General features: G+C 38.6%; 1 protein-coding gene across 12 annotated transcripts in view; it reads left to right on the top strand.

Annotated features, from left to right (window-relative positions):
• Positions 1-27341, top strand: part of EYA4 (EYA transcriptional coactivator and phosphatase 4) — a 171309-nt gene that overhangs the window by 132230 nt on the left and 11738 nt on the right. For 8 of the 12 annotated variants that reach the window (XM_068408834.1, XM_068408816.1, XM_068408825.1 and 5 more), the window contains 8 exons: positions 857-923; positions 2851-2993; positions 3136-3279; positions 4263-4342; positions 4717-4900; positions 12312-12448; positions 14006-14089; positions 23050-23139. In XM_068408834.1, the coding sequence (XP_068264935.1) occupies positions 857-923; positions 2851-2993; positions 3136-3279; positions 4263-4342; positions 4717-4900; positions 12312-12448; positions 14006-14089; positions 23050-23139 (929 nt within the window). The remainder of the gene's footprint in view (positions 1-856; positions 924-2850; positions 2994-3135; positions 3280-4262; positions 4343-4716; positions 4901-12311; positions 12449-14005; positions 14090-23049; positions 23140-27341) is intronic. The other 4 variants (XM_068408850.1, XM_068408842.1, XM_068408858.1 and 1 more) reach the window with 3 other exon arrangements.

Raw genomic sequence — 27341 nt, 5'->3', positions numbered from 1 at the left:
GAAAAGTGAATGAACAGCAGATGGCCTAATAAAGACACTCTGTATGTTTGCCCAGTATGGATTTGCTCTGATGGGATTGGTTCAACACCAGAGTACATATATTTGGAATACATCTGTCTTAGTCAAGACAGATGGCTAAAGGAAAGAGAAACTTCCAAACACTTGGAATTAATCCAGTGTGAGCACTGCTCCTGAATGAAATTTTAATGGGATATGACTATTGTTCTGTTAGCTTTCTTGGAAGAATGCGTCTGTGAATAGTATAGACACACACGATTTTGATGGCTAATGGACAGGACTATTTATGCTTACTTCTGAAATAAAAATATTGTTGTTAGTGACTATGTTCTAGTTGGCCTGTTGATAAGGAACAGTATTCATTTTCTTGTAGTCAGTCTGGAATCTTCCATCACCTAAGCTGACTAAAATTAACCCATATAAAACGTATTTTTCCTACCCAGTATTAAAATTGAACTTGTTAATGTGAGACTTTAAAAGTATGTGTATGTTATTTCAATCCTGTGCAATACCATATGTTAAATCACAAGATTCTTTTTCACTACCAATTCTAGTACAACTTGCAAATTTGAAAGTTCTGTGGTGTGTGGATCAGATTAGGTATGAAAATGCATGATATACTCATACCAACTAGAGAGTTCTGTACAACGATTAATGATTTGGGAGTTTTTTAATTTTTGTATTAAGATGTTGCAGTTCAGGTGACATCTAGTTTGTTGAAAAGCTGTCCATTTCAATAAGCTTCTCTGCTAATGTTGCTGCATAAGTATTCAGACTGTTTGACTATATTGGTCTCATGATGTTTCTAACTGCTGTACTCTTGTTTTCTGTTTTGCAGTAATAACAAGTAGTGGCTACAGCCCAAGATCAGCACACCAGTACTCTCCACAGATATATCCCTCCAAGTTAGTGTCTGCACCTCTTCTAGTCTTTTATAGGGAATTGACCTTGGCTGGAGGCAGTTCTGTGGTTTGTTGCAAGCAAGTGTTCATCAGCAGAAGAAACAGAGAGAAAGGAAAATACTTCAGCCTCAGTACTGACTCCATTATAGGGCGCTCTGCAGCTTTTTTTTGCTCACGTGGCTGCAGAGTAAGATCCTGCTCTGTACAGTACAGTATTGCTGCCCAAGAAATACCCTTGAATATCTGCACACAACAGGAGGCAAAAATCAGACTATTATGTTCTCAGACATCAGCATCTTAGCAGTGTTGGCAATGTGTACAGACACATTTTGAAGAAGACAGTTTATATTTAGAAATCACAATTGCATGGGCAAGATGTGTACTGAGGGGTAACCCTGTCACAGACCCTCCCAGCGCCAGCATTGCCAAATGCTTCCAAACTTTCCACGCTCATGAACCTCTCTTTCCTTGTCCAGTATCATAAAATTTAAAAATCAAATAAATTCAATTAGCTTTTAATCTCATTTTTTTTTTATTTTTAAGCCAATGGGCATTGTTAGGAATAGAAAATTTCTTTCACTTTTTTTTGAGGAAAACAGGCTCCTGGGCAATCGCTTGAATCCAGGAGTGGGAACTTTAGGAAAAAGCACCCAAGATGTTATATGAAACTGCTGCAGCTGGCAAGCTATTAGTTTGGTTGTCCTACGATCAGTGTTGTGCACAAGGGTGCTTGATTCCAGTATGCCACTATTTGCTTCCGTGTATTTGATACAGCTGCCTATGTGACTTTGATACAGAGAAACCATTGAAACTGTAGCTATTAGGCTTTTTCAAGTTTCTTTAACAATTTTGCATTCATATCATGATAGCTGATATTTATTGATACAGAAAGTAGGTGCCTGAACTAAGAACAGTCCACCTTATTTGACTTTAAACAGGTTTTGGCAAACTATATCTGATACTTTTGGCCAAATACATTGCAAGGTTTAATAGAATTTTTAATCTACTGTAATAATTTATTGGCATCTAAACTAATGAGTAATCCTTTTCTGATAGTCACTGCTGCCAACTGTACTGAACTAATTAGAAAGAAAAAATAAAAAAGAATTAGAATCTGAAATTTAGTCATGGCTTTTAATGGTCAGGTTTCAGTTAGCATAATTCTGCAGAGTGTGTTTATTCAACTCTTGGTCCATAAAGGCTTATTTGACTTACAAAACAATCCAAGACAAATGTTTCTCTGTATGTTTTTGCAACTCTGGAGGGCAAAATCTTTAAACCTGATTTTATTCAACCTCTCTATAAAACCTCAGTATTTATAAATAAAAGACCATTTTTATTTCCATTCTATTTTCCTAGCCCATGTTTTCCAAATGTTTAAAGCCCATCTGGTTACCAAAGTATTGCAGTCAATATTTTTCATGCTACTCTCAGTGGGCACGATCCGTCTCCCATTGAAGCCACAGGCTAGATGTCCGTTGAAGCAGAACTGTACACAGAAGACATAATGTAGTAGCTTTAATGTTCACCTCTGTATTTCCTTTATTCTTCTAGTCCAAGTTTCCTTCCACTGGATTAAAAAAGCATGAGGGCTTTTCTGATTAAAGCAGACTGATCTTGGCTAAAAGGGGGTCAAATCCATATAAAGCCATATAGCAGTGGCACAGTCCACCTAGAGCTGGGCACAATAGCTTGAGAATTAAATCGTGGTGATGGAACAGCACAAAATGTTCACTGTGCCCTGGGGAATGTGAGCCAGAGTGGTTTTCAGCTTATTTCAGTGGGTGATGGAATAAATCTCAGAAGAGGAACAGTTGGCAGAATAATGAACTGCCTTTGGACATCTTTAAACCTTTTTCTTTACTTTATTGCTTGAATCAACATACAAAGTATTTGTTGCCACAGTAATGCTATTTTTCCTGATATTTAGGCCCTATCCACACATTCTTTCTACACCAGCAGCTCAATCAATGTCTGCCTATGCCGGACAAACCCAGTATTCAGGAATGCAGCAACCAGCGGTCTATACAGCCTACTCCCAGACAGGACAGCCGTACAGCTTGCCCACTTACGGTATTTGACCTCTTATTACTTCACCTTACGTAGAAGTAAGAGCGATGCCGATGTGAATGTGTTTTGATTTTTTTTAAATGTTATTTTCCCAACTGTAAGAAAATATTTTAAAGAATCAGTTGAAAATTAATTTCTTATACAGATTTGGGTGTAATGTTGCCAGGCATCAAGACGGAAAGTGGGCTCTCGCAGACCCAATCACCACTGCAGACCGGGTGCCTCAGTTACAGCCCAGGGTTTTCCACCCCACAGCCAGGCCAAACACCCTACTCTTATCAGATGCCAGGTGAGTAGCCACTGCCATCAGGGCTCATGCCATCCCGCTGCTGCCGATGGCCCCCTCTTCTGTCATATTTATGATATATTTTCCATTCATTTTTGTGAACTCCAGCAAGTATGCTTATCATTGGCAGCTACTTTTACCACTAAAATTTAAAGCTAAGTATTTTTTTTCCAGTACTGATATGCATGTATGTATTCATTTTGGTCATCTGTTAATTTAGATCTGGTCAGGCAATGCAGTCCCTATTTGCACCTTCTTTTTTTAATGGGGTGAAATCACATGGCAGGACTGGAAGTATTTGTTGTATTTATTAGCGTACACAAGTTACTTTTCCTTGTTTCCATGTTTCTGAGTATGACATCTTTTGATACTTGTTTCTCTTTGGATTAACATAATCCTTAATTTATATTTATTCTTTCATTTATTATTCAATTATTTATTCACTTGCTACTTTTTGATCATTGATAACCCGTTTTATTTGGATAACTTTTAAGCTTCTTATACAATGGTTAATCTTTTAAATATTACAAATTACACTATGAATCATCTGACTTATGTTGAAAACAAGGACCTGCCTCATTATGGATTGATTAAAAACACCTGCATCATTAAAATATTCCTTGAGAAGTTTGTTTCATACGTGAACGTACTCTAAAGTGTTAGAACTTAGAAATGAAGGCAAAAGAGAAAAACAATATTTGAGGAGAGGTGAGATGCTGCAATAAATTGAAAAATGCTTACTCGATCAGTGTAATGACTTACTGCCAATACCTTACTTGCATGGTGTGAAGAGAAATGTATGCCTGTATGTGTGGAAGTAGCTTTTCATTTTTTTTAAAGTTTCATTACAATGTTTTATTGTTTAAACAGAAAATAAAATTTGTTTGTTCTTCAGATTCATCTATAACAACATGGAATACTGTATTTAGAATTTTATTTTGATTCACAAGGAAGTTCTCACAGTTAATTGTATTTTTTAATTTTAGGTTCTAGTTTTACACCATCATCCACTATTTATGCAAATAATTCTGTTTCAAATTCTACAAACTTCAGTAGTTCACAACAGGTATGAATATTAACATTTTTGTTTGTCAGTTACAAAAGGATTTATATAACTCCAATGACAGTATGTTATTTTCATTTAGATCTGTTATGTTGAATTAGATTCGCTGTGGTTCAATGCTATTTTCTGTGGAAAGCAATCAAAATCCCAGTGGAAGCCTAGTTGCATCTTTTGGCACTCAAATACTTCAGCAACCTCGCCATAGTCTTTTAGTAAATATCCTTAAATTAAAAAATGTTAAATATCCTTAAATTAAAAAAAATCTAAACTAAACCCCCAAAACTCTTGCAAAAGTCATAAGATTGCACATTTAGAAATAAGTAATGGAAAAATCACTCATTACTCATTTAAGTACTCTGCTGCATTTGCTGTTTTAGGATTATCCATCATACACAGCTTTTGGCCAAAACCAATATGCACAGTATTACTCAGCATCAACATATGGTGCATATATGACCTCAAACAACACAGCTGATGGCACTTCTTCATCATCATCAACCTACCAGTTACAGGACTCTCTCCCTGGCCTGACTAGTCAACCAGGTACAGAACTACATTCAGGTGAAAACACTTTTTGTATTTTATTCTGTGCTTGTATAAAGACAAGATTTCCATATCCACCCTGTTTGAATATTGACATTTTAAGCTCATGCCTTTCAGAAAACTTTATCATGCAAACCAGCCAAAATAAGCTTTTTTTTTTTTGTTTAGTTAGGAAACCTGTCTAGTTTGTTTATTAGTTAAATAAAGCTCTTTGCAGACTGAGGTGGTTGTCTATGGAAAGAGAAGGCCTGAAAAAGTTGCAACAGTCTGGTAGGGATCTGTTAGTACCGAGAAGAACCATACGGTAACAAACCTTTAGTATATTTTGAAATATAACTTCAATGAGCTCTCCTATTACTGACAGTGGAACATTTCTATATCCACCTACATGTTCTGAAATATTGCTGTAAAGAATTTAAAACAAGGCACTGCTGTTCATTTAATTATGCCCCAATCATGCTAGCAAGAGTACATGGTCTTTATTCAAATGTATACAAGCCATGTTTGCTAATTCACAAGTTTAGGTAACTAAGAATAGAGCAATCGGCTATTAGCACAAGTCTCTTTAAAAAAACTGCATTGAAGTAGTTGAATTTGCAAAAAGAACATTCTCAGGAGACCTCAGGAGACTGGCATTGCCAGCCCCCCCGGCCCCCTGCGCACAGCCCCTGCAACGCACAGCTGTGTTCCTAGGGCACCGCTGCTGGGTAATGGCAGCTCCGCATTTTTTCTCATTATCGTTATGACCCAGTGAACAGTCATTTACCTGCTCCATTCTATGTGTTGTGAAAATACAAATGTTAATAAGGTTTTCTTTCTTTTTTTTTTTAAGCTAGATTTCTGAGTTCCTAAAATCTCACTGATGTATTTTCCCCCATTTACTATAAATGCGACTAAAGTAAAGAAAAGTTGAAATTATGTATTTGAATATATATATATTATGCATATACATACATGCATGGTAGAGTGCAGAGCTATGAAGATGTTGGTGGGCTAGTTTAGGAATTCACAGCCACAGTCAGACAAGTGTGATATCCTTACTGGGTGAACAGAGCCTGCTTTTTCATGCTCACTTTCCTGTATTGTTTCTATTACATAGGAAGTTCTTAAAGATCTAGCTCAGTATTATGTCATATATTCATAACCTAAGTAGTCTACTAAGGCTTTGTGTAACATCTGTGGGAGAAGTTATTGATTGCCTGCCATCTGTCTCAGCACTGTTAGAGCAGTCTCTTCCAGGGACACCGGCTTCACTCATGCAGTGTGGGTAGTGTCTGCCTTACCCACAGACTGTGAGCATTTCTAAAAAGACTAACAAACTGGGGTTTGGATTAGGCTTTGAGTAGGGGGGAAATGTGCTTTAATCACAAAATCAACTGATTGCATAAATCTTACTAATTCTCATCTTGGCAACTGCAACATCTCACTGAAAAGTATGGTAAAAAAACGTTGTAATAATTAATTGGTACAAAGGAAGGGTAATACTGTGTAGAAAAGTATAAGCAAGGCCTCATCCTTCATATAAGCTGCTTAAATGTACTAAAAACTTTGGAATTTTAATTGCATGAGTTGAAATTTTTCCTTACCAGCTCTTTTCCTCAGGCTGATTTTTAAAGTGCGTTTGTGTGTGTGCATGTATGTGTTTGTAGTATGGTAGGGTAGGGTATGGTATGGAATGGATATGGGGAGATACACATTCCCTTGGTTTTTGATAAAAGTGTGAAATATTATTTAGTAGTCTCAGAATGCAAATTTAGGAAGAAAAAGCTAAAAGGTAACTTGAAATCAAGTGAAATTTCAACAGTTGCAGGGCATCCATAACAGAGACAAATCATATGTAAAATATTTTTAAAAGTGTGTGAAGAGTACTCAGAAGCCACGTTTGGATAATTGTGCGTGTCCTGTGTGCTTTTCCTTGTTCCCTTGTTATTCCTCCGTACTCTTATTTGAGAAAATCAGACAGTGTTTCCCATGTCGTCTCTCCCTCGTGTATTTGTGTTTCCTAGAAATGCTGTATAAATTTATCATGTATTACAAACTCCCTTAGTATTGAATAGCATTGACAAAGAAAAGGACTCTTACATAGCTTGAACAGGTTGAAAAAATATTGAAGGCTTCACATCTATGAAACAGTAAGGATTTTTTTTGTTCATGAATTGTTCAAGCATATGAACTTGTTTTCCTGTTAAGTAGGTTGTGCATCTGAACTTACAAATCTGCCCACGTACTCCTTATTTCTGTGCAGTGTTGCACTGATCATGCGACCCTCTGTGGAGAGTGCAACGCCCACTTTGAGAATACGTGACATGCCTGTCCCTTCTGTGTCACTGTAAAAATAAATTTCCATCAGTGAGGTGCAGTGTCTTGGAGATCACTTGAGATCATACTGCAGAGCTTCAGCACTCACCGTGTTCACTTGCTATCTAACAGAACTTTATTGCTCAGTCCTTAAGACTTACTCCAACTAAAACCTAAGATTAAACACAACAAGGCACTTCACTCTTCTGCCATCTCTGCTAGCTGTTAATTCAGATAACTAATCAAAGCCTCTAGTACTCTCCACACATACAGGATTTCTTGTTTTCATAATAAAGGCCTATCAGATCAAGAGTTAATATCAGTTACAATTTTATTTATTGACTGAGTAAAGAAAATTAGATGAAAATTGAAATAGACTTTACTCTTTCTGCTACTCATAACAAGAAAAAACACATTACAAGCCATGAAAAGAGGTTTGTAATGTTGAAGCCATCTTCTGTCTGCTCTTTCTGGTAAGAATATGTAACAGAAGTCAATTCGTAAGGAGAGTATGAAGGGGCTCAGTAGTTCATCCATCGCACCTCTGTGTAAGGCTCAGCTCCTTAACCTTCCCACGGACTTCTCTTCTGTGTTTGTATTATGCCTGCCCTACATTAAGATGTTCAAAATGCACTCGTTACCACAGAGTATCTGTGAGACAAATAGATATCTCCAAGGGCACTTCATCTCAAATTGGAATAAGTCAGATGAATCCTGAGATGAGGTCTCAGGAGATGAGTATATTTGATGATATATATTTAATCTAGGGCAGATAAAATTCTAGTGGAGGAAATAGGCCTGGGTAAAAGCTTCATGTTTAAGCATCTCACTTTCATATGTCCAGAGCTAGGCAAGGTGAATCACTTGTAGGATATTAGCTCCAATTCATTTACTGGGATGCAGAAGAGCTTGGTCTGTCTTAATTTGGTACCCACTATGAAGTCACCCTTTGCAGCTTCTCGGGGAGATGGCATTAGGTCTGTATGCAAACTGTGCCCACACCTCTTTTCTCCTGCTTAAGTGTCACAACTGTGTTTTAACAGGGAGGAGGGGATGTTCACATCAAACTACAGGTGGGAAACAATGTTCTGAATATGAAAGACCACCTCCATTTATAACAGTGGTGCTGTAACTCCCTGTCCTCTAACTGGAGCTGCTGCAAGGTCTCCACAGCATGGAAGGCTTCATGCTGGACATGATCCAGTGTATGAGTATGTGTATGAACACCTGTGATAAAGAGGTTGTTCCATGTTCTGGTTTTAACATTTTCCTCTTGCTTTATTGGATCTCTGATGCTGCTCATAGTTCCAGTGGGAGGAGACTATGAAATATATTTATTAGGCATGTGTTGAATATTGGAAAAGCTAAAAAATTTCAAACATTGCAATAAAAATTTCTGCCTAGTGTGAGCTCCAGCAGGAATTCTTCATGAGGGTAATGTTTTCAGTACTCTTTGGTACTAGAATTTCTCACATACTTTTATGTTACATGGCTGAAAAGTTTTCCTTTTATCAGCATTGACCTAATTTCTAAAGTAAATGAAGGATAAGAAAATGCAGTTGCTCTTTTAGCCTGCTGTTGGTAAAAAGCAAATCAAGCAATTAAGTCTACAGTTGTTCAAAAAAAACCATGCACTACTGACTTCTGCAGTTCTAAAATAGATGCATACCTTGCATTCAAGTAAGAGACAGCTGCTCATTCTGATTTAGAGATTAGCGTAACGAAATAAAGTTGGCTTTAAATATCTAGAACTTACAAGGTACAGTGATTAGTTACAGTACTGCTTAATGGATAATTATGCAATCATGTACAGCGTTGACCCAAGCAGAAGCCTAGGGCAACTGGTAATGCTAAATGAAAATTGAAGTTATTTACTTAAGTTGTTGGATACTTTCAGAGAAGATTTAGAACAGGGCTTGGTTTTATGTTTTATTTTTGGTAGATTAGAGTAAACACAGTCATTGAGAACAGATGTTTTAATACATTACTGTAGAAATGAGTCCTGATTTTGTTGTAAAAATGTTGAAATGTTATAAATATGAAGACTTTTGTGGTAAGAATGTAAACATTCATCTTTGCTTATTTAATTTTTGCCTTTTCATTTCTGGGTTTTTGTTTTGGGATAATTTTTCCACTCTGTCAGAAAAATCTAGGAAATTATATTTTCGTACAGAACTCTTGCACACTCAGAACTTCTTTTGAAGCCAGCGTAAGTTTTTGCTGCACAAGGATTCTGGTTATGAAGCATCTTTTTGTACATTTGTACATTTACCAAAGTATATTTTGCTGTTCTTCTTACGGGGCAAGAACTAAGATAATGTGACCTTATTGATCGCTCCACTGCCTGCAGTGTCCTTACTGACATCAACACCGTGCTGGGAATAGAAATGATTAGTCAACAAGAACTCTCTCTGTTCTGTAGGAACAAAGTAAAAACAGCATGGGAACATTATTCATTAGATATTATTGTTGCTGCTCAATTTTCACGTCATTTCATGGCAAATAAGAGTTTTAGCTGAATGGGAAAATACTATAGAATGCATATTAATGGATATACCCAAATTAGGACAGACCTACCTAAAATGATATCTGGAATAAATTCTCAAATTGCAGTTCTGAAAATCTCTTCTTAGCTGCTTTCTGAATGTTTGGCTCTGTTCTGCGCAAGCAGAGAAGCACATTGGTTTTGCGACATTGAACTAGTCATCACCTAGTTTGAGAAAAAAGTAGTAGTATCTTCTTCCAGGCAATACCAAAATAATTTCAGTACTCTGAAAGAGACAGATCTGATTTCCTCCTGTTTCATGGAGGATTCATCATCTTCCACTTGGGGGTACAGGGATGTGGATTCTCAGTCATGAAAATATGTCTTTGTACTTTGTATCTATCAGTCATTCAGTCAAATAAGCCAGTGTGCCCTGGAGAAGGCAGTGGAACCTAGATACGTCCTTCTCCAGGTAAATGTCCTAACCAATAGGCTTGGGAACTAACTTTCTTCTTCTTCTCCCCTTTTCTTGAATCTTGAATTCTTTCCTTACCATGGCTAGAGCTCCCATTCAGGAATGTGACATTATGGGCTTAAATCTTATTCTTCCAAGGAATACAACAGTATTTTTCCAGTCAAGATATATAAATATATCTTCCTAGTGTATTTATTTTAATAATCTTCTGTATGTGGTTCACTGTAAGGTATAAATAAATTATGGAAGAGATTAAGAATTTAACTATTGTGTTACATTACGCACAGACTCTTAATTGAGACTGCAGTCTATTTTTTCTTCTTAGAGCCTGCTAGACTAGAATTGTTTTCTTCTTTGTTGTGGAGGGAGAAGGGCATGGATGACTGAGGGAGGATCACAGAAACATTCAATCATTCATGTTGGAAGGGACCTCTGAGGGTCTTTTGGTCCAAACTGCTCATGGACGAGCCAACTTAGATCATGTTGTTCAGGGCTGTGTCCAATGGAGTTTTGAGTACCTCCAAGGATGAAGAATGCACAGCCTCTCTGGGCACCTGTCCCAGGGCCTAACCACTCTCACAATGAAAGATTTTTATTTCGTATCTAACAGGAATATCCCTTGCTGTGATTTCTGCCTGTTGCTTCTTGTCCTTTCTCTGTGAAGAGTCACTCAGCCTTTCCTCCGATGTTCTCAGCCCCTTAACTGTCTTGGTGGCTCTCAACTGGGCTAACTCCAGTTTGTCAACATCTCTCTTGTATTTGGGGACCCAAAACTAGACATTTTTCCAGATGTGGTCTTGCAAGTTCAGAACAGAGCAGAAAAATCACTCTCCTTGATCTGCTGGCCACTTTCTCTGTTGCCCCTTGGGCTTTGGTGACCTTAGTGATGCTCCGTTGTAAAAATGAATAATGTTCAGATTCCAGCTCAAAATCAGATGCATCACAGATGATTCTTGGGAAATGTTTGTACCAAGTGTTAATTTAGTCTGCAGATGTGCCATCATGAGCACTTCTAACAAATATTACCAAAGTGGCCCAGAAACGCATAATTACATGTAGCACAAGGACTCCCTTGAATCAAACTCCATAGTAGATGTCAGATGTAAGCTATACATTTTCCTTGTTTAATGAAGAAAAATCAAATCGTTAACAGGATAGATGAAGGAGGATTTATGTCATTTAGTACTTGGGAACCTAGCCAAACTGCATTTATTGCTAGCAGTTTTAAAAGGGCACTGAAAGTACTGTGTTATGAAGAAAAGGATATTTTCCATTTATTGAGCTGTGTCATAAAAGTACTCTGTAAGGGGAAGTTCGATGCCATCCTTCCTGCAGTCTGTCTGTCTTACATAGTTACTGGTTTGTGATCACCTCTAAAGCCCTTTGTTACCAGCAGAGGCAAAGTAGACTAAATGGGTAAGTCAGGGATGGGCCTGAGTGTTAAGAGCAACTATGCCATGACAGATCAAAGGACCTTCTAGCACATCTCTCTGACGGCAGACAGTAGCTGATACTTAGAGAAAGATGATCAGAATACAACAAGTATGACGTCATCCTCTTTCTGGTAGTAACTGGAATATTGCATTTAATATTATGACTTTCCTCTGCCAATTTATGGGGAGAGTTAAGGTGGGAAAAAAAAGTGAACTCTACTAAAGAGCAGGTGACATGGGAGGAGCAGATAAAGCAGGAAGCTGACTGGCTCTTCTGGTGCGTGGGCATGTGCCAAAGGGTGTTCTGGTAAAGGTAACATGGGGCTTGGAAATGAGTCTAGCTGAACTCCCAACGTGGGAAATGAACTACTTTAACTAAAAGGCACTTCATGTTTTGAGAAGTCATTAGTGTGACTTTTAAAATCCAGCTTCCTTGGATCTATTAATATTTTGCATGTGCGCATGTATTTATATATATGTCTGCACGTGCATATGTGTCATTTTAATCTTTCTCTTGTGCTAAGTTTTATAACGTTTCCTTGGTAAAGTCAAAAGTGTATGTGGCATCTGCAGATTCCATCTACATAAGACAAACCATGTTATCACTCATTTTATACAACTTTTTTTAGGTGCATCTTGTGGTTGAGTTTGCATACAGACATGCCTAGCTATGAGGAAAAAAAAGTTTATTATTTAAAAATCCAGCACTAATTTTGCCATGAATGGTTGACTTTACAGGGGAGTTTGACACAGTGCAGAGCCCCTCCACGCCGATCAAAGATCTTGATGAGAGAACATGTAGGAGTTCTGGGTCAAAGTCTCGGGGTAGAGGGCGGAAGAATAATCCATCACCCCCTCCAGACAGTGACTTGGAGGTATGCCTGCGGTAATTGATGAATGGTAATGTGGAGGTTTCTTCTGATGAAAAGTAAATTCTGAACACTACATCTGTGGAAATAGGTTAAGGCATTTTAGAAAACATCATAGACTCAGTCTCACTAACAGATATTAGTTGCTGTTTTAACATACATGTACAATGAGGCATTACTGTTTTTTTATGAGAAAGTTAGGCAGAAAAGTAAATGTGATTCAGCCTTGCACTTTTTAGCTCTAAGATTGCATGTCTTTCAGTTTCTCATGCAATAGAACTGCAAAATTGTGAGAATTCTGTATTCAAAATTGTCACTTTTTTCTTTATTTTTTTGAATAGGAAATCTCAAGCATATTGCTGAGCTTAATTCTGTGTATTTATGAATGCAGTGTAAATATGCAAGATCATCTGGCCATAGCCTTTCAAATAGTTATGCACAGGTTTGTCCTTGTGCTTGTAAGTCATGTCAGTGGATTTCAGTGGGGCAGCTTACATCAGTGGAGTTATGGCTGTACTTAAGTATGTGCAAGATCAGTGCCTTAGTGAGGAAATGTATCTGCCTAATATATGGGGTGACGATTTAAAACACAAGTGACCTCTTAGCAACAGAGTAATTATAGTCTTAGTACTCCTGTGTTAGCTGTGTGCTGCCTTACAGTGACAGGAGGAGGAGGAGGAGGAAGCAGAGTGCCTGTGTGTGTGTGAAACACTCCAGCTCTGGCATCAGGGGAACTTGCTGCCCAGTGTGGTGTGTCCCCTGCTGACACCGGACCAGCACTGGGAGCGAGCAGCCCTGGCCAGCCCCACTGCTGTGCCCTCACTGACCAGCTCCAGGTACTGCAGAAGATGAGACTTGCTAGGACCTGGCTAACCACACAGCCACTCCTGGGGTGGCAGGGTGGGCTGTAGCACTAGGCACTGAATGTGAATGCCATTGCTTTTATACAGAAACTTACAAATTTTTTGTTTTTCAAAGGATTTAACTTTTCCAGTGAAAGACTCTAACTTTTTACATTTCAGTTTTCCTGTTTCTTTTATAGTTTACTAGTGAAAATGATCCCCTTATCAGTATAAGAAGTTTATTTCCTTTTTTTTTTTAATTAGAATAATCCATTTTATCCTACAATATTATTTAAATTCTGTATGACATTGTATGTGACATATAGCACTTTTACCCAAGACTTAATTTTAGCTACACAGGAGAAATAAAGAAGAACCTTAAATCAGTAAGACTTGCAGAGAAGTATCCGAGAGTATTGTTTATCCTTAAATTAAAAATTATGTTTGACCCTCATCAAGTTTCTGAGATCTCTGTTATGCAGCTTTTTTGAATAGCTTTTTAGGGGACAAATAATAAATGGTTGAAGAGTTCAAAAGTTACTCTCCTTCTGACTTTTTCCCATGCATGATACACTGTTCTTGCTGATTTTCAGAGAAAACCTGCTTGGTTAAGCGATTAGTTAAACTTTAAGACTGAGTTGACTTTTAGCCCCCTGGGTGGAATGGTGGTGGGACTTTGGTGTTATTTGTTTACTAATACTGTCCCCACTTCTTTTTTCAGCGTGTATTTGTTTGGGATTTGGATGAAACAATCATAGTTTTTCATTCGCTGCTCACAGGATCCTACGCACAGAAGTACGGCAAGGTATGTGAGCCATGAATGCTGTGTCAATTCACTGTATCAGAGCTATCTGGCCTGCACATGTACATGTTTTTCACCTTCCATGTTCATCATGGCTTGGGTGAAGTTAGAGGGAAAGTGTACAGTAAGCCCCATTTTCAGAGGGTTAATGTGAAAAAGTCAAAGAGAGAAATGAGACACAGATCCTAAGCACAATATATGAGGCAGGGCTGAAGCAGATGCTGCAAATGAGGGAAGAGTTTATAGAGGAACAAAGCTGAGGTCCTGAGGTACGTCGGAAGAGGTGCTGCAGGGAGATAATAGAGGTAATAGGAAATGGAAATAACTGACTATTTGGATGTGTAGAGGAAAAAATAAGAAATAAACTGGAGTGCTGGGTGAATTTACAGGGAAATCGATGAATCAGAAAGAGCAAGTAGGAGACAGACCTGTTTCAATGCCAGTTGCAGACGTTATTCTTTGAGTCTCCAGCTTTTCTGTTGAGTCTTTGGTTCCCTTGACTGGCTCTGGGGTGAGTAATGCCGGGGAGTGACTCCCTCTCCCAAGCAGACAGTTTTACTCATCCTCCCTCCCAAAAGGAGTCGAGGTCATGGAGCAGCGAGCAGGAGAGCAGGAGGAAGAGCGAGGGAGGCAGAGAGAGGCAGTTGCAGCCTGAAGGAGCAGGAGCTCCCCTTCTGAGTCAGCAGCAAGTCCTGCTGGGGTGGCAGCAGGAGCCCCGGGGAATGGTGCTTGGGCAAGGGGAGAAGAGACTGGTGGGAAGACCAGTGTGTAGCAGCAGCAGCAGACTGCTGGGAAGGGTAGAGCTAAAGGCCTGGATAAAACAAAAAAATTAGGGCAAATTTATGGAAAGGAAGAAAATGGACAGAGAGAATGTTGGTATGTACATATGTGGATGTAGATTTTCTAGGTGTTGTGTCATTCAAGTGTAGTTAACACAAAGGTATTTCTTTTTAAGAACATAACCGTGCCCATACTGTGTCAGACAAAGGGCTTGTTTAGCATTATGTTTCCTGCCTCTTTTTTCCAGCCAGAATCAGATGCTTAAGAAAAGGATGCGAGAAACAGTACATTCGAGAAATGCTTTCCACACACACGTCTCCAGCCAGAGGGTTAGAAATGTCCAAAGCCAGACCTGTGGATTATAACCATGGAGGGGCGAGTCCTCCGTGTTTTGAGACAGCTCTTTGTGGTTATTAAAAGAGAAAGATGATAGGAAAACTCACATGACCAGGAAAAAATCTGAATTTTTGGAATGCTAAGATGAGGGTAGTTATTCATGTCTTGTGAAAACCAGCCTCTCTTGTTTTGCAGCTTCACAGTGCCAAACCAGTGCACATTTCAGTACTCAAAAACTCCTCTTCTACTGTTTTTCAAACATTGTAACAACAGTGACTTTGTCAGAACCATTTCTGACTTATAGTTATCGAAACAAGAGAGAAACCTAGCTGAACATGAACACATGTCACTTTTGAGTGCAGCCCTTAGACTGCCACAGAACTTGCTGAATTGCCCCAGTGATGTAGTCATTCCTTTCATCCTTTTTTGATTGTGCCCTTAGGACGTTTACATCACATGTGCCATCTCACATAATATATGAGTAAAGTCTAAGTCAACTTTAATAAAAAGTTTTAAAAATCAGAGCACATTTTGTAGCTCACAAACATCTATGAATAACTTTGAAAACTGTCTTAGAGACAGCAACAGAAATGTAATTCCTCTTGGTTTCTCACTTTGCTATGAGTAAGGATATTTGAAAAAATCCCAGTACCATTGTTCTTGAAGAGCACATCTGCTGCCATAATTGACTCTCCATACAGAGTCCTTAGAAACAGTAGTGGTGTATTAACAGCCAGTAGTACCGACAGCAGATAAAGTTGGCTTGTATAAACCAAGGGTATCTCAAGAGCAAGTGAAATTAAAGTAGTTATACTGCTGAGATCAGCATCAGTAAACAAATGTCATGAACAGCCGTGAAGCAAAAGGAGAGGAATTCTTAATGTAAAATCCTTTTTCTTTTGTGCTGATAGATGGCAGCCATACAAATAGGGAAATGTGTTCCTTTTCAAAGACTGTAAAATAAAAGTAGTAGACTTTTTCCTTCCTGCAATGACTACCTTTGCCATATTTATAGAGAACTCATTAGGAAGGTAATAAGTAATTGCCAGTGAAACTCAAATATATATATTGTTGACTGCAAGGAAGCTAGAGCAATAGGAAAGGGAATACAAGGAGACCTTATCATGAGTAGGCTTTAACTTTTTTATGTCATTGAAGAACACTGAACTAAGATGGGATGTGTCTGAGCCTAAGTGCCTAAGAGGTTAGACATGGGAGAAGGGAAAGATAGCACAGATGGACCTCAGTGTCTTGTGCATGACCTGTTTAGCAGATGTGGCCATTATCTTTTCTGCATATGATTTCCATCTGTAAACAAGGTCTTAATCCAGACTGAAGTCTGGATTTTTAGGAGAATTGGGTTGCTATGACAGTAAATGGTCCATGAATTGTGAGGTTCTCAGTGGAAATCTTGTGAGCACATACGTCTTTCAAGTGTTGAGAGAGCTGTTTATCCTGGAAAGGTGGTATAAAATTGTTACTTCACAATTAAAAAAAAATCAGGGTATTGTAAAATAATGGTGGCACTAAATTATTTAATTGTGGTGATCTGCTATCTAATTTAAAAAAATAAAGGCATGTAGTATTACACAGATGCTCAGCTGTGCATACTATATTCTTCCATATGTATTTTGTGAGCTCATTTTGTATAACAATCAGATTATTCGCAAAAAAAGAAACCCCCCAAAAAAATTCACAGCAAAAGCAGAGTTTTCCCCTTCCTTCATATTTAAATATTGTAAATGAGACTGATGAGTCTTGAACGTGAACATTGCTTTAAGGGAAGACACCTTCTTATACCAAGTGTGCTCACTTCATACTTTCAGGGGGTGAGATGCTGCATTTAGAGCTAGTGTGAATATACAGACAGGCAAGGATATTCACCTTCAGTTCTTTCCCATCTACTCCTTGACAAGGATATTCACCTTCAGTTCTTTCCCATCTACTCCTTGACATGTAAACTTTCATCCCCCTTTTCTGCTAGCTCTTTACCTTATTTTTTTCAGTAACTGAGCGAAAACAAAACATTCAGAAACTAGTCTTTTAATCTCTCTGATGTGCTGCAATTCAGGCTGCGCAGGGAATGCAGTAAGGTGCAGCATGTGGAGGTGGCTGTCACGCTGTTACAGGCAGGTGGAGACACCAGTGTATGTGTGCAGGAGCACTTGAGAGCCGCAGTGGTACAAGGAGACAAACAGTCTCTCTTTCAAAAGATTTCTACAGTTTAACAAGCAGTTGAAGTAGAAGAGAAAAGGGAAAGGCAAACCAAGCATCCTCGAGGAGAGATAGGCAATGGGGGAATTCATTGGCAGAGGTTATGTGGGAAGGCCTGGATCCAGTAGCCAAGTTTCAGGTCATGTATTTGTCAAGAGAACATCAGATTTCTGACTTATGCCTGAGGATTTCTGAAGTTGAGAATGGACACTCTCCTCGGTATATACTTGTCCAGCACTTTGAATGGTGTGATATTAATTTGATTTCCGAATTATATAGGGCTGTTATAATAAAGATGTTAAAAACAAAGTGATGTTTCTTTCACCTAGTGATGAGGTGAAAGAGTTAGCTTATTGGATGCAGCTGTAAGCATCTCATTTGAAACACAGGGCACATTGCTGCTTCTTATGTAGGCACCAGTAGATTGTAGCTGTAAACTCCACTGCAGTGGGAGAGATTTGGCTAGAGGTTGGTCAATGCATCACTTTGATATTTAAAATATAAAATTTAGTCAGAGAAATATTCCATGGCTTGCTGTTTTCTACCTGTGTCTGTTTCTGTCTGACTTTTGGTGTAGTGATTACTTTATTGGGCTGGTCAGAGCTAACAAAAAGAGAATAAAAGCTACGCTACACCTCTGTTAGGTTTCAGGGAAATCGTGCTGCCTCCCAGCAGTAAGAGTACCTCTTGTTCAGCTCATTTGCTCATCCACTTCATACTTCATAAAACTAGTACATTTCTATTTTTAATTATTTACTGCAGTAGCAAATTACGAACATCTTTGAGCTGTTACATTATGACTTGTGTGGCTGATGATGGTTTTTGCAGCTGAGCACCAGTTGGCAGATACAATGCTGAGCTCTTAAGTGAGGATTCATTGATGTGACAGGACATGTGTTAGGAGATGTCATCGTCTGTTAAAAGTTTATGAGGTATATTCTTATTCCCTGTGAACAGTGTGTATTCTTTGTTCCATTGCATTCCAGTTATTCTGGTTGATTTAAGGCTGATGAAGCTGGAGTTTTGTCTATCTCTGAGCACTTATATTTCATTCATTTCTCCCAGGTCAATCCAGAGGGCAAGGATGCCCAGATAAATGCTGTGACTCAAGGTGCAACTAGTTAAAAAAGAATGAAAGTCCCTTGTGACCTTAGAAGGGGGAGAATGTGATTTCCAAGTGCAAAAATCAAAACAAATCCACATTTGATGGTCACATTTGAACATTTTTGATAGCATTGCCAATGACAGAAAGTTGTTGGGGAGGCCACATTAACCTTGTGCACTTCTCTGGAAAGGGCTCAGAAGCTTTTTATTGCTCACTCTCTGCTTGTCCAGTCATTAAACAGAAGAACTGTCAGTGTTAGCACCCTTGATGACATTCCCAAATTCACTCATAAATATACTTTTGTCTGCCTGTGTTAACAGTAAATTTCTCATGACCTCCAGTTGTCCTCTCCATTCACTCTCTCATTGTCTGAGACTTCTAAGTCCGTTTTCCTACCACCTTCTAGAGAGCATGGAACAGAAACTCACTATGAAGTACATGAGTTTTCCTTCATCAGCCACCAGATATGGTTGTTAAGAAGACATGTATTCCCTTCCTCCATTGCCACCCACATGAAGCTCTCCTGGGAACAAGTGTCCCCTATGAGAAAGTGAGAGCTGAACTGAAATCTGAGATTCCTACATAATGTAGGGAAGTGTCTTTAAGCTAAAAATATTGGTACTTACTTAAGCTTTTCCACTTTTTCCAGAGGTTGATTTTGTTGTAAGTCTGTTCAGGACAGCCACCCACATGAAAAATCTATTCTTACAATATTATTCATATATTTTGCTTTTTTTTCTTGCTTATTTTTAAGGCTTCATGCATACAAATTCCTCTCACAATGAATCTACCTGACAGTCTCTTTATCTGTTTGTTTTCTGAGATTTTTATAACGAAGTTTAGTGTGTTTGTATTATTTTTCCATGAAATTAAATGATTTTGAACATCTTGTGGTGAAACCTGACCTTCCAAGACAATGTTAAATAGTTTTCTTCCACTAATGCACACTGACCTTTTGGGGCTTTATTCCAGTCACTTTTCTCTTGGTCAAAATATTTAAATATTGGTCCTCCCAGGATATTTTTACCTAGTCTCCCAAGATGCATTCCAGTGGATAGACGAGTCTAGTACAGAAGTCCACAGACAGACAGTCTGGCTCCAGTTTAGTGCCTTCATACTAACATAACTAAAGTCATTTGTATTTTGGTATACAGAAGTGCTGTAGCTGGTCTTGACTCGTTTTGCACGCTAATGATATCTGGCTAAAATCATACCTCTGAGGGCCAAAGAGTTGCGCTTCTTTATTCTGCAAATTATCTGGGGAAAACTTCCAGATTTTTTTTTTTAGTATTATTGTTTCCTCTTTTGTGTATGCTTTCGCAGAGTAGCACCAAATAACATTTGGCAGAAGTTCAGTCTGCCTTTTATTCAGTTTCTCAATTTGCTGTGCTCAAATCTGTATCAGCTGCACATGTTTCTTGCCTTCTTTTCAACACTCAGTTCTTTGTGCCACTTGAGTCAGTCTGCAACTTCTGCTTCAAGTTGAAAGACAGTAAAACAATGATTAGGATGTTCTTCCACATTGTGCAAACATTGTAAAACCACAAGACCCTGGCAAATCCACTTTCTCTGTCTATTTTTGTATGAGAAGGAATGAACTTAACATGGCAAGAGCTGGAACATGATGTTTAATTCTTGTTAAACAGTTGCAGTGCAAGTTTTGGCCAATTTATTAAAGGAAGAATTGTTCATATCTTGAGAATTCAATTCCAATGACTCTTCTTAGAAGAAGCTGTTAAGGGGCGATCCCAGACTGATTTCATGCTAAGATGAAATGAGTCTCTTTGCTTTATTTTATTTTACATATAGTACCTAGCAATATCCTACACATGCGTTTGTCAAAACAGGAACATAGGAAATCTCATTTTAGCAGTAATAAAGTCAGGCATAGTTGGTTACAAAAATACTACTAATAAGAAAATCATAAAAGCTTTGTCACATTTACGTCTTTCAACTATACTAGGCAAGACAGGAAATTGTGATACATAGTTGGTAGTTTCTGTAAAAATAAATTGGATTATAAGGGAATACGTTATAGCAAATTTCCGCATTTAAGTCTACTTTTACCCAGGAAGGGGAAAAAAGAGGCTGAGAATCAGAAGTCTGAGATTCCAGTCTTGGAAGCACTCCAGTGAATAACTTAACTCACATAAATAATAATGAGTTACCACCTGTGCATAAAGTTATGCACATGCCTTAGTGGTTGTAGGATTGAGGTAAAGAAGCATATTGCAAATACTCTTTCTTATATTGTATCTAGAAAAAAAAATATAATTTACTGTGCACAGAAAAAAATGCTAGAGAAAGGAGAGAGAAACACATGTTTATATGTGATGACATTTTGATAAAAGCATTATGGCTTGATAAGGAATCTCATGAGTCCAGAGTATTTTGGTGATTTGTGTTCTTCTAAGTATCTTACATGAGTTTTTGCAAATCTGTTAACGTGTGTTCCTTAATGATCCCCTTGGAAAACTGACCTTTGCACTTGCTCCTGCCTTCAGCCACGTGACTTTCAGATACAGTGAATATGACTGCAGAAGACGTAGGGGATGAAGTTATGTTACTAAGCACTGCATTTGTTTTTTACTTCTGAAAGGTAGTCTAGACCAGTTCAAGGGTCAACATAAAAATATTTCATTTCACTGCCAGGGAACTGGGTCTAACTTTGGACTATTACAGTTTCTTGTACACTATTCTCCCCTTCAAGCCTGACTTTTTCATGAGCAAGGGTCAAAATATGTCTATGTTTCAGATTTTACTATTAGTTTATAAGTGCTTGAGGGCAGAAGACATCTTTTATTCTGTTGTTGTGAAGCCCTGGAGTAGCAGACACCTGATCCTGATTGGGAAGACTTTGATCCTAATACTAACAAATGATCATTTGAGGTTTTGTGTGATTTTGTTGCCAGATGCTGGTAAACTTTTAGACTTTTAATCTCAAGGTATTTAAGAAAGGATTTCTGAAAACTTGCTAGTGTCAGTCAGAGTTTAAATGATGAAATATGGTTTTTGTTTCTTATTTTAATGAGAAGAGGATCACATGTATTTTAAAAGTCCGTTGCAGTATGTTAAGCATAAAAAAGTTTAACTGAACCCCACAAGCTCAGGGAGATGATTAAGGCACTGATAAAACTAGTTACCAGGAGCAGCTAAGCATCAGGAACTGTCCGTGTGCATTCTTATTCTAAAACAAATGTAAGGTAATGCAAATTGGCTTAACCTCTTTCCTAGCAAGCCTAGCAAAGTTAAATTAATTATCTCTCATTTACTGTACACTAAATGCTCTCAGACAAACGGTTATTGCAGATCAGTAGATTTGTGGTATCTTGAAGAGGTAGAGTGATTTGATAGTGTGGAAGCTGACCTGTGAACAGATGCAACATTTTGAATGAATCTCATCCAGGGACAGGAATCCTGTATTTCATCAGAAATGAAGGGATGATCTGTAGCAAACAAACTAACTTACATATACTTTCCCATTCCTGTGGACCACTTAAAGAATTGTGCCATAGGTTTTAGGCACGCTGAAGGACACGCAGAAGAACACTTACAGGCACTTTGTTGAATGAATACCTGCAATACAATCATAAAGGAGAGCCTGGAAATTCATCAGCGAGTGCCTGCATGGAAGAAGAGTAAATGTTGAGACAGAGAAGGACCAAGCACAGGGTTTGAGGATACATACTGGAGCAGCAGAAAGCATGGGAAATAAGTGATATAGGCCTAAGCCCAGGCAAAGCAGCGATAATTTATCCAAAGTGAAACTCAATTTTGGGAATTGGGCATAGGTTCAGACTACCTTTTGTATTTTTATAAAGCAGAGACATTAGAAATTGAAAAGGCCTCTTAAATCACACTTTCCTATCACAGTGTAGGATAATTGCTTACAAAGTAATCATTTGGTAGAGATGACTACCTTTCCTAGTCCAGTTTAGCATGACCTTGGTGAGGACTTCTGTGTGCCCAAAAGTTGGGAAGAAAAGCCAAGAGATCAGAGGAACTGTGCAGTGGACTACCTGTGCTGCTGACTCAGTGCATTGGGTCAGAAAAATTAGTTACTGCTCCATGACTCATCTTTTTTCTGCCCACAAATTGACAGGCGAGGTACTTATATGTTTTTATAAAAGGCTTAGGGATGAAAAATGTTGTGTATTCTTATTATAATAAATATTGGTTTTCTTACATGTATCTTTTGTAAGAAGTTCCTTCCCTGTTTACAGCTGCCTTTATGCAGGTTTACATATGGCCACCAGGTTTTCCCCTGTCAGTTTAGCCAGGCTGCAAATGCCTTGACTTTCAAAAAAACTTGATGTTTCAACATCCCCAGCTTCTCAAATAGTTCTCACACAGGTTCAGCAGTCTCTTCTTGTAGCGTTATATTAAAATAGCTTAATACTTAAAGGATTTTAGAGAAATTTCTTGCAGTGTTGATTTTTCAAAACACTTTGTATACAGCAGTTTTTAAAGTAATGCTGACATAACTTAAAGGTGTTTAAGTAGTTAACCTTGGTTTCTCTTTTTTAAGGATCCACCAATGGCAGTGACCCTTGGACTGCGAATGGAAGAAATGATTTTTAATCTTGCTGACACACATTTATTTTTTAATGATTTAGAGGTAAGAATCAAAAGAACATAAACACCATTACGTCTGGGTTTTTAACATAGTGGTTTTGTCATGCATTAGTGTTTGTTGTGACATTTTCTGCCTATCTAGACTTTGGATTAGTCATTCTGTAATCAGAGAGAGGTTAGCCAGGTGGCAATGACTTACTGTGGCACCAGAGTCCTTCCGTGAAACTGGATGAGAGAGAGAATCTGCAAACTACCCTTTCCTGTCTTTTTCCTACTGCCATCTTTTCAGTTTTGCATGGATTTAGAGCTGTCTGCAGTCATTTCCTGGAGGAGAACGTATGTGCCTCCCATTCTTTCTCTTGAAGTTCTCTACTTTCGCTTTCAGTGGGTGCCATCATCTGACTACAAGAGACTGTGTTCTTCTCTTCACACACTTGAGTAGCTTTTTGGCCACAGGCTCCCCTTTCTTGCTCAAAGGTAGAATATTCTCCATTTACTTCAAAGACTTCAGCATCAGAGAGCTGGGACTATGATAGATGTACTTGTCAGTAATGTCTCTTCCCGAGGTAACCAGGCGACCACATGTTTTGTCACGGTGTACCCAGGGTGTGCAGTTTGGCATCTGGTGAGAAAAGGGAGAAACCTCTTCCTAGGGAGTGACTGCTATGGACCACTCACCTGTCAGAAGCGCACAGATAGACTGCCGCAGGGACAGCGGTCTGGGGAGCAGGTTCGTCAGCTGGGCTTCACAAACCTCTTGTTTCACTCCAGGAGTCCAGATCTCTTAACATGGAAAGTGACAGTCTTACAACCATGTGTGTCAAGAGGCAGGGGGTGAAAAACAGTTCTCAAATTAAGCTATGGGCTTTTCAGACCTTCCCCTGGTCTAAATCAGTTGTTTTCTTACTCAGAGTGGATACCAGCATTCCCTCTATGGACAGATATTTTGCCACTAATGGCAGTTGGAAGACTTCGAGGCTTTGTTTAAAATGCCAGAGAAAGGCCTCTGGTAAGTGAAGAGGAAAAATGAGGATAAGTGAGTTTTTTCCATTCACTGGGAATTTGATTATTATAGTGTGCACTTCTTTTGTTCCTTTGACAACTGTAGGCAATAAGAAAAGCAGAAAGTACCAGGCTGAGGTTGTCTTTGTCGTCCCTTGCACACCTCATTTATTCTTAGTTCTTTTTAAGTCAAGAAACTGGGATCTACTTCACCCTATACCTGAGCTGCCTTTCCTCCTTCCAGCAGCAGAAACGTAAGAAAGTAAAGCCCTGGGCGTGCCTTCGCCAGTCGGTATTTTATTGCAGTCCTAGTGAGTCATCACTTGACAATGCAAGTGCATTCGGTGAATGTTCTCCTTCTGGTGCTCTGTACCGGGGATAGATTCCAAATCAATTTTTCAAAGCATTGCTTAAATTTCGTTTTAGCAGACCTTTGCCCCTGCGTGTTCAGATTTCATGTGGCACCCAATGAACTTTAAGCCGTTCGGTAGCATATGCCCAGAGTTCTTCAATCTTGTGCTGAGTTCAAGTGGAGGAGTTCAGCAAAATGGAGCTTTGCCCTCTTTCTGTACCTCTTTATTCTTGCTTATGGCCATTGAAGCTTCATTCCTTTCTCTCATTAGTTATTTTCTTTGTAGATCTCAGGTTCAGCTGTCATAGGTGGATCATCACATTTTGTATATTCTTCATAGGGTGATTTTAATATCCTGTCCAAAAATTCATACTCCAGCTCATTCCAGAGCTTGAACAGTATCCAAACAGTTTTCAGTTTTAGATAAATCAAAAAATACTACTTGGGGGCTCTCTTGGAGAAACTCATAGCTCAATTGATTTGATTAAAACTGATTTCTATATGCAATAAAGTATTTTCTAGCCCAGAACTCATCTTTGTTTCAAAACCAGCTTTCTTATAAGATTACCAAAATCCCAAACTTCTTCTTCTGAAATGAGCTGTATGCACACATTCTGGCATATGCAAGACCAACAATTTTCTGTCTTCTTAGCAAATAAGATATAATTGTGTGGCGTCCTGAGCCAAAGTACATAGAGGCATCCTTTAATAAGCAGATGAATAAATCTGTCTGTTTAAATACGTTTGCAGAGCACATGGCCATTACTGAGTATTACAGTGCATCTGCATGATGACTGTGTAATGAATTCCAAGAATTCCCCAATTCTGACTTGAGATCTCTCTCTCATCTCTCCCCCCTCTCCATCTCTCTTTCTCTGTCTTCCTCTCTCCATCCTCTCCCAGGAGAAGGGAGGTGAGTGCTGAGCTGCTGCTGGTCATGGCCATCAAGACACAAGACCTTCGGTTCTTGCTGGAGGAAGTGAGATAGGCATTTATTCACTAGACAGATTACTTATCCTTTCATCATCTCACTTTTTTAATGCTGAGCCATCAGGTCCCAGACCTTCTGTCTTGCTTTCATCTTCATCCCACAATAAACCTCATGGCTCTGGTCATCACAACTGTAATGTACTAATGAACCTATATTCCTGTAATATTGACTCCAGTCACTACGTCCTCTAAGCTCTCTTTTTTTCCCCTGTCTTTCTTGGTTGCAAACACCGCATACCAGGGTCTAGTAATAATAACCAAGTTATTGAAAGCTATCACATACAAAAATAAAGTTTTCCTTCCTCTATGCAAATCTGTCTCACTACAATGACTGCTGATGCAGAAATTCCGATCTGCTGAGACATTCCCCGCTGACCCAGTAACCCATGTTCTAATCAGCCAAGCTGCACTTTTATTTCAGGCTAGGCTGTTCTCCAGCTATTTCATTCTCAGTGTATAAATTTTAGTTAGCTTGAGAAGTATCGCTTGGGAGGGCAGCTGGTGTTTTGCCATGAAAATAGGAGTCTGGTGCTCTAGAAAGTTCATGTGCCTAAACAATGCTTAGAGATGGGACTCAGTTCTATAATAATATCCAGACTAATGCGCTCTGTCCTCGACCAGGTAAGGAATAAATTAAAGTTTTTCTCCCTGTCACAATACTAATTTTAAGACAGCTTTTAGAAATGTTGGTAGGGCATACCACGCACGCAAAAAAAAACAATTTCTACAAATTGCAAACAGGAATTTGGACGTGAATCTTCCAACTCCATTATCCCCCCTCCACTCCCAGGAAAATGAAGAAAAAAAAAGTATTTCAAACAAACTGAATTACATTTCTATTTTTGTGATAATCCTACCATATTTTAAATAGATTTTGTCATAATTTTTATTTTTATTAGAAATGGAAATGAGAAATGAAAAATAGGATTTAGGTAAGTCTTAGAATTTGGGAGGCAGGTTGAACCAGTTTTAAGAGACTGAAGCATATACATAAAAAGGGGTGTTCTGTATAGCCTGAGAAAGCATAGTGCTGAATATCCCCTCAGTAATAACATTTTTGTGTTCAGTGTGGTGAGTCAGTGTTTTCACTGGATAATGAAATTACTGTCCATTCCAGGAGGATAATTTTTATGGATGATTTGTTGATTCTGTACTCTCAAATTTTCACTCTAAAAATTGCTGCAGAGAATTGACTGCACTCAAATACAATTTAAATTAATATTGCTTCAAGCAAAAGCCAGTTGTTGTACCTAGATTCCTTTCCTGTACTCTCAGTAATAGGAAATATATTTTATCTTTCTTAGTTTTGACCTTACATTGACAGTGAGCCACTGTGACTTGAGCATAGCCAGTACTGTAGCTGATGTGAAAAGTATTTTACCTTAACGTTTAAAGTGCCGTAGAGCTTGCTTTCTTTCCTTCCTCCCTGCAGCGGATTGGTTTCTTTCATAAGCAAACTCACATCTAGTGTTGTGCCACCGGTTTCCTGTTTCTTTCAGGAAAAGTAGAGAACTATCTCAAATCTGCTCAAACCATCTGCTTTTTCTTTTTTTTCTGGAAAGTTTTTTCACACCATGTGAATTTGTAAAATGTAAGCATTTTGGTTGAACTAGATACGTAAACGAGAAAACAAAGTAAAACGAAGCAAGGAGCGGTGGGCACATGAGTTTGGTTTTGGTCAGCAAACGTATGTTGCCAGCATGGTGAGGAGGTGAGCCGTAGATCTGAGAGGAGAAGAGGAAGGGGGGAGAAGGAGAAGGCCGGAGAGTGCTGTTGGGTTGGATCCTCTTAAGTGGCTGGAAACTTAACAACCTTCTTGCAGTCACAAGGGGCAAGTAATCAGAAAATGTTCCCCTCCTGTTCCTGTAGTCAATGAACAAGCTGTGAGATAAAAAAATAAA

The sequence above is a fragment of the Nyctibius grandis genome, chromosome 1 (assembly GCF_013368605.1).
Source record: "Nyctibius grandis isolate bNycGra1 chromosome 1, bNycGra1.pri, whole genome shotgun sequence".
In the NCBI taxonomy this organism is placed as follows: Eukaryota; Metazoa; Chordata; class Aves; order Nyctibiiformes; family Nyctibiidae; genus Nyctibius; species Nyctibius grandis.
This window is presented reverse-complemented; position numbering and strand designations above follow the sequence as displayed.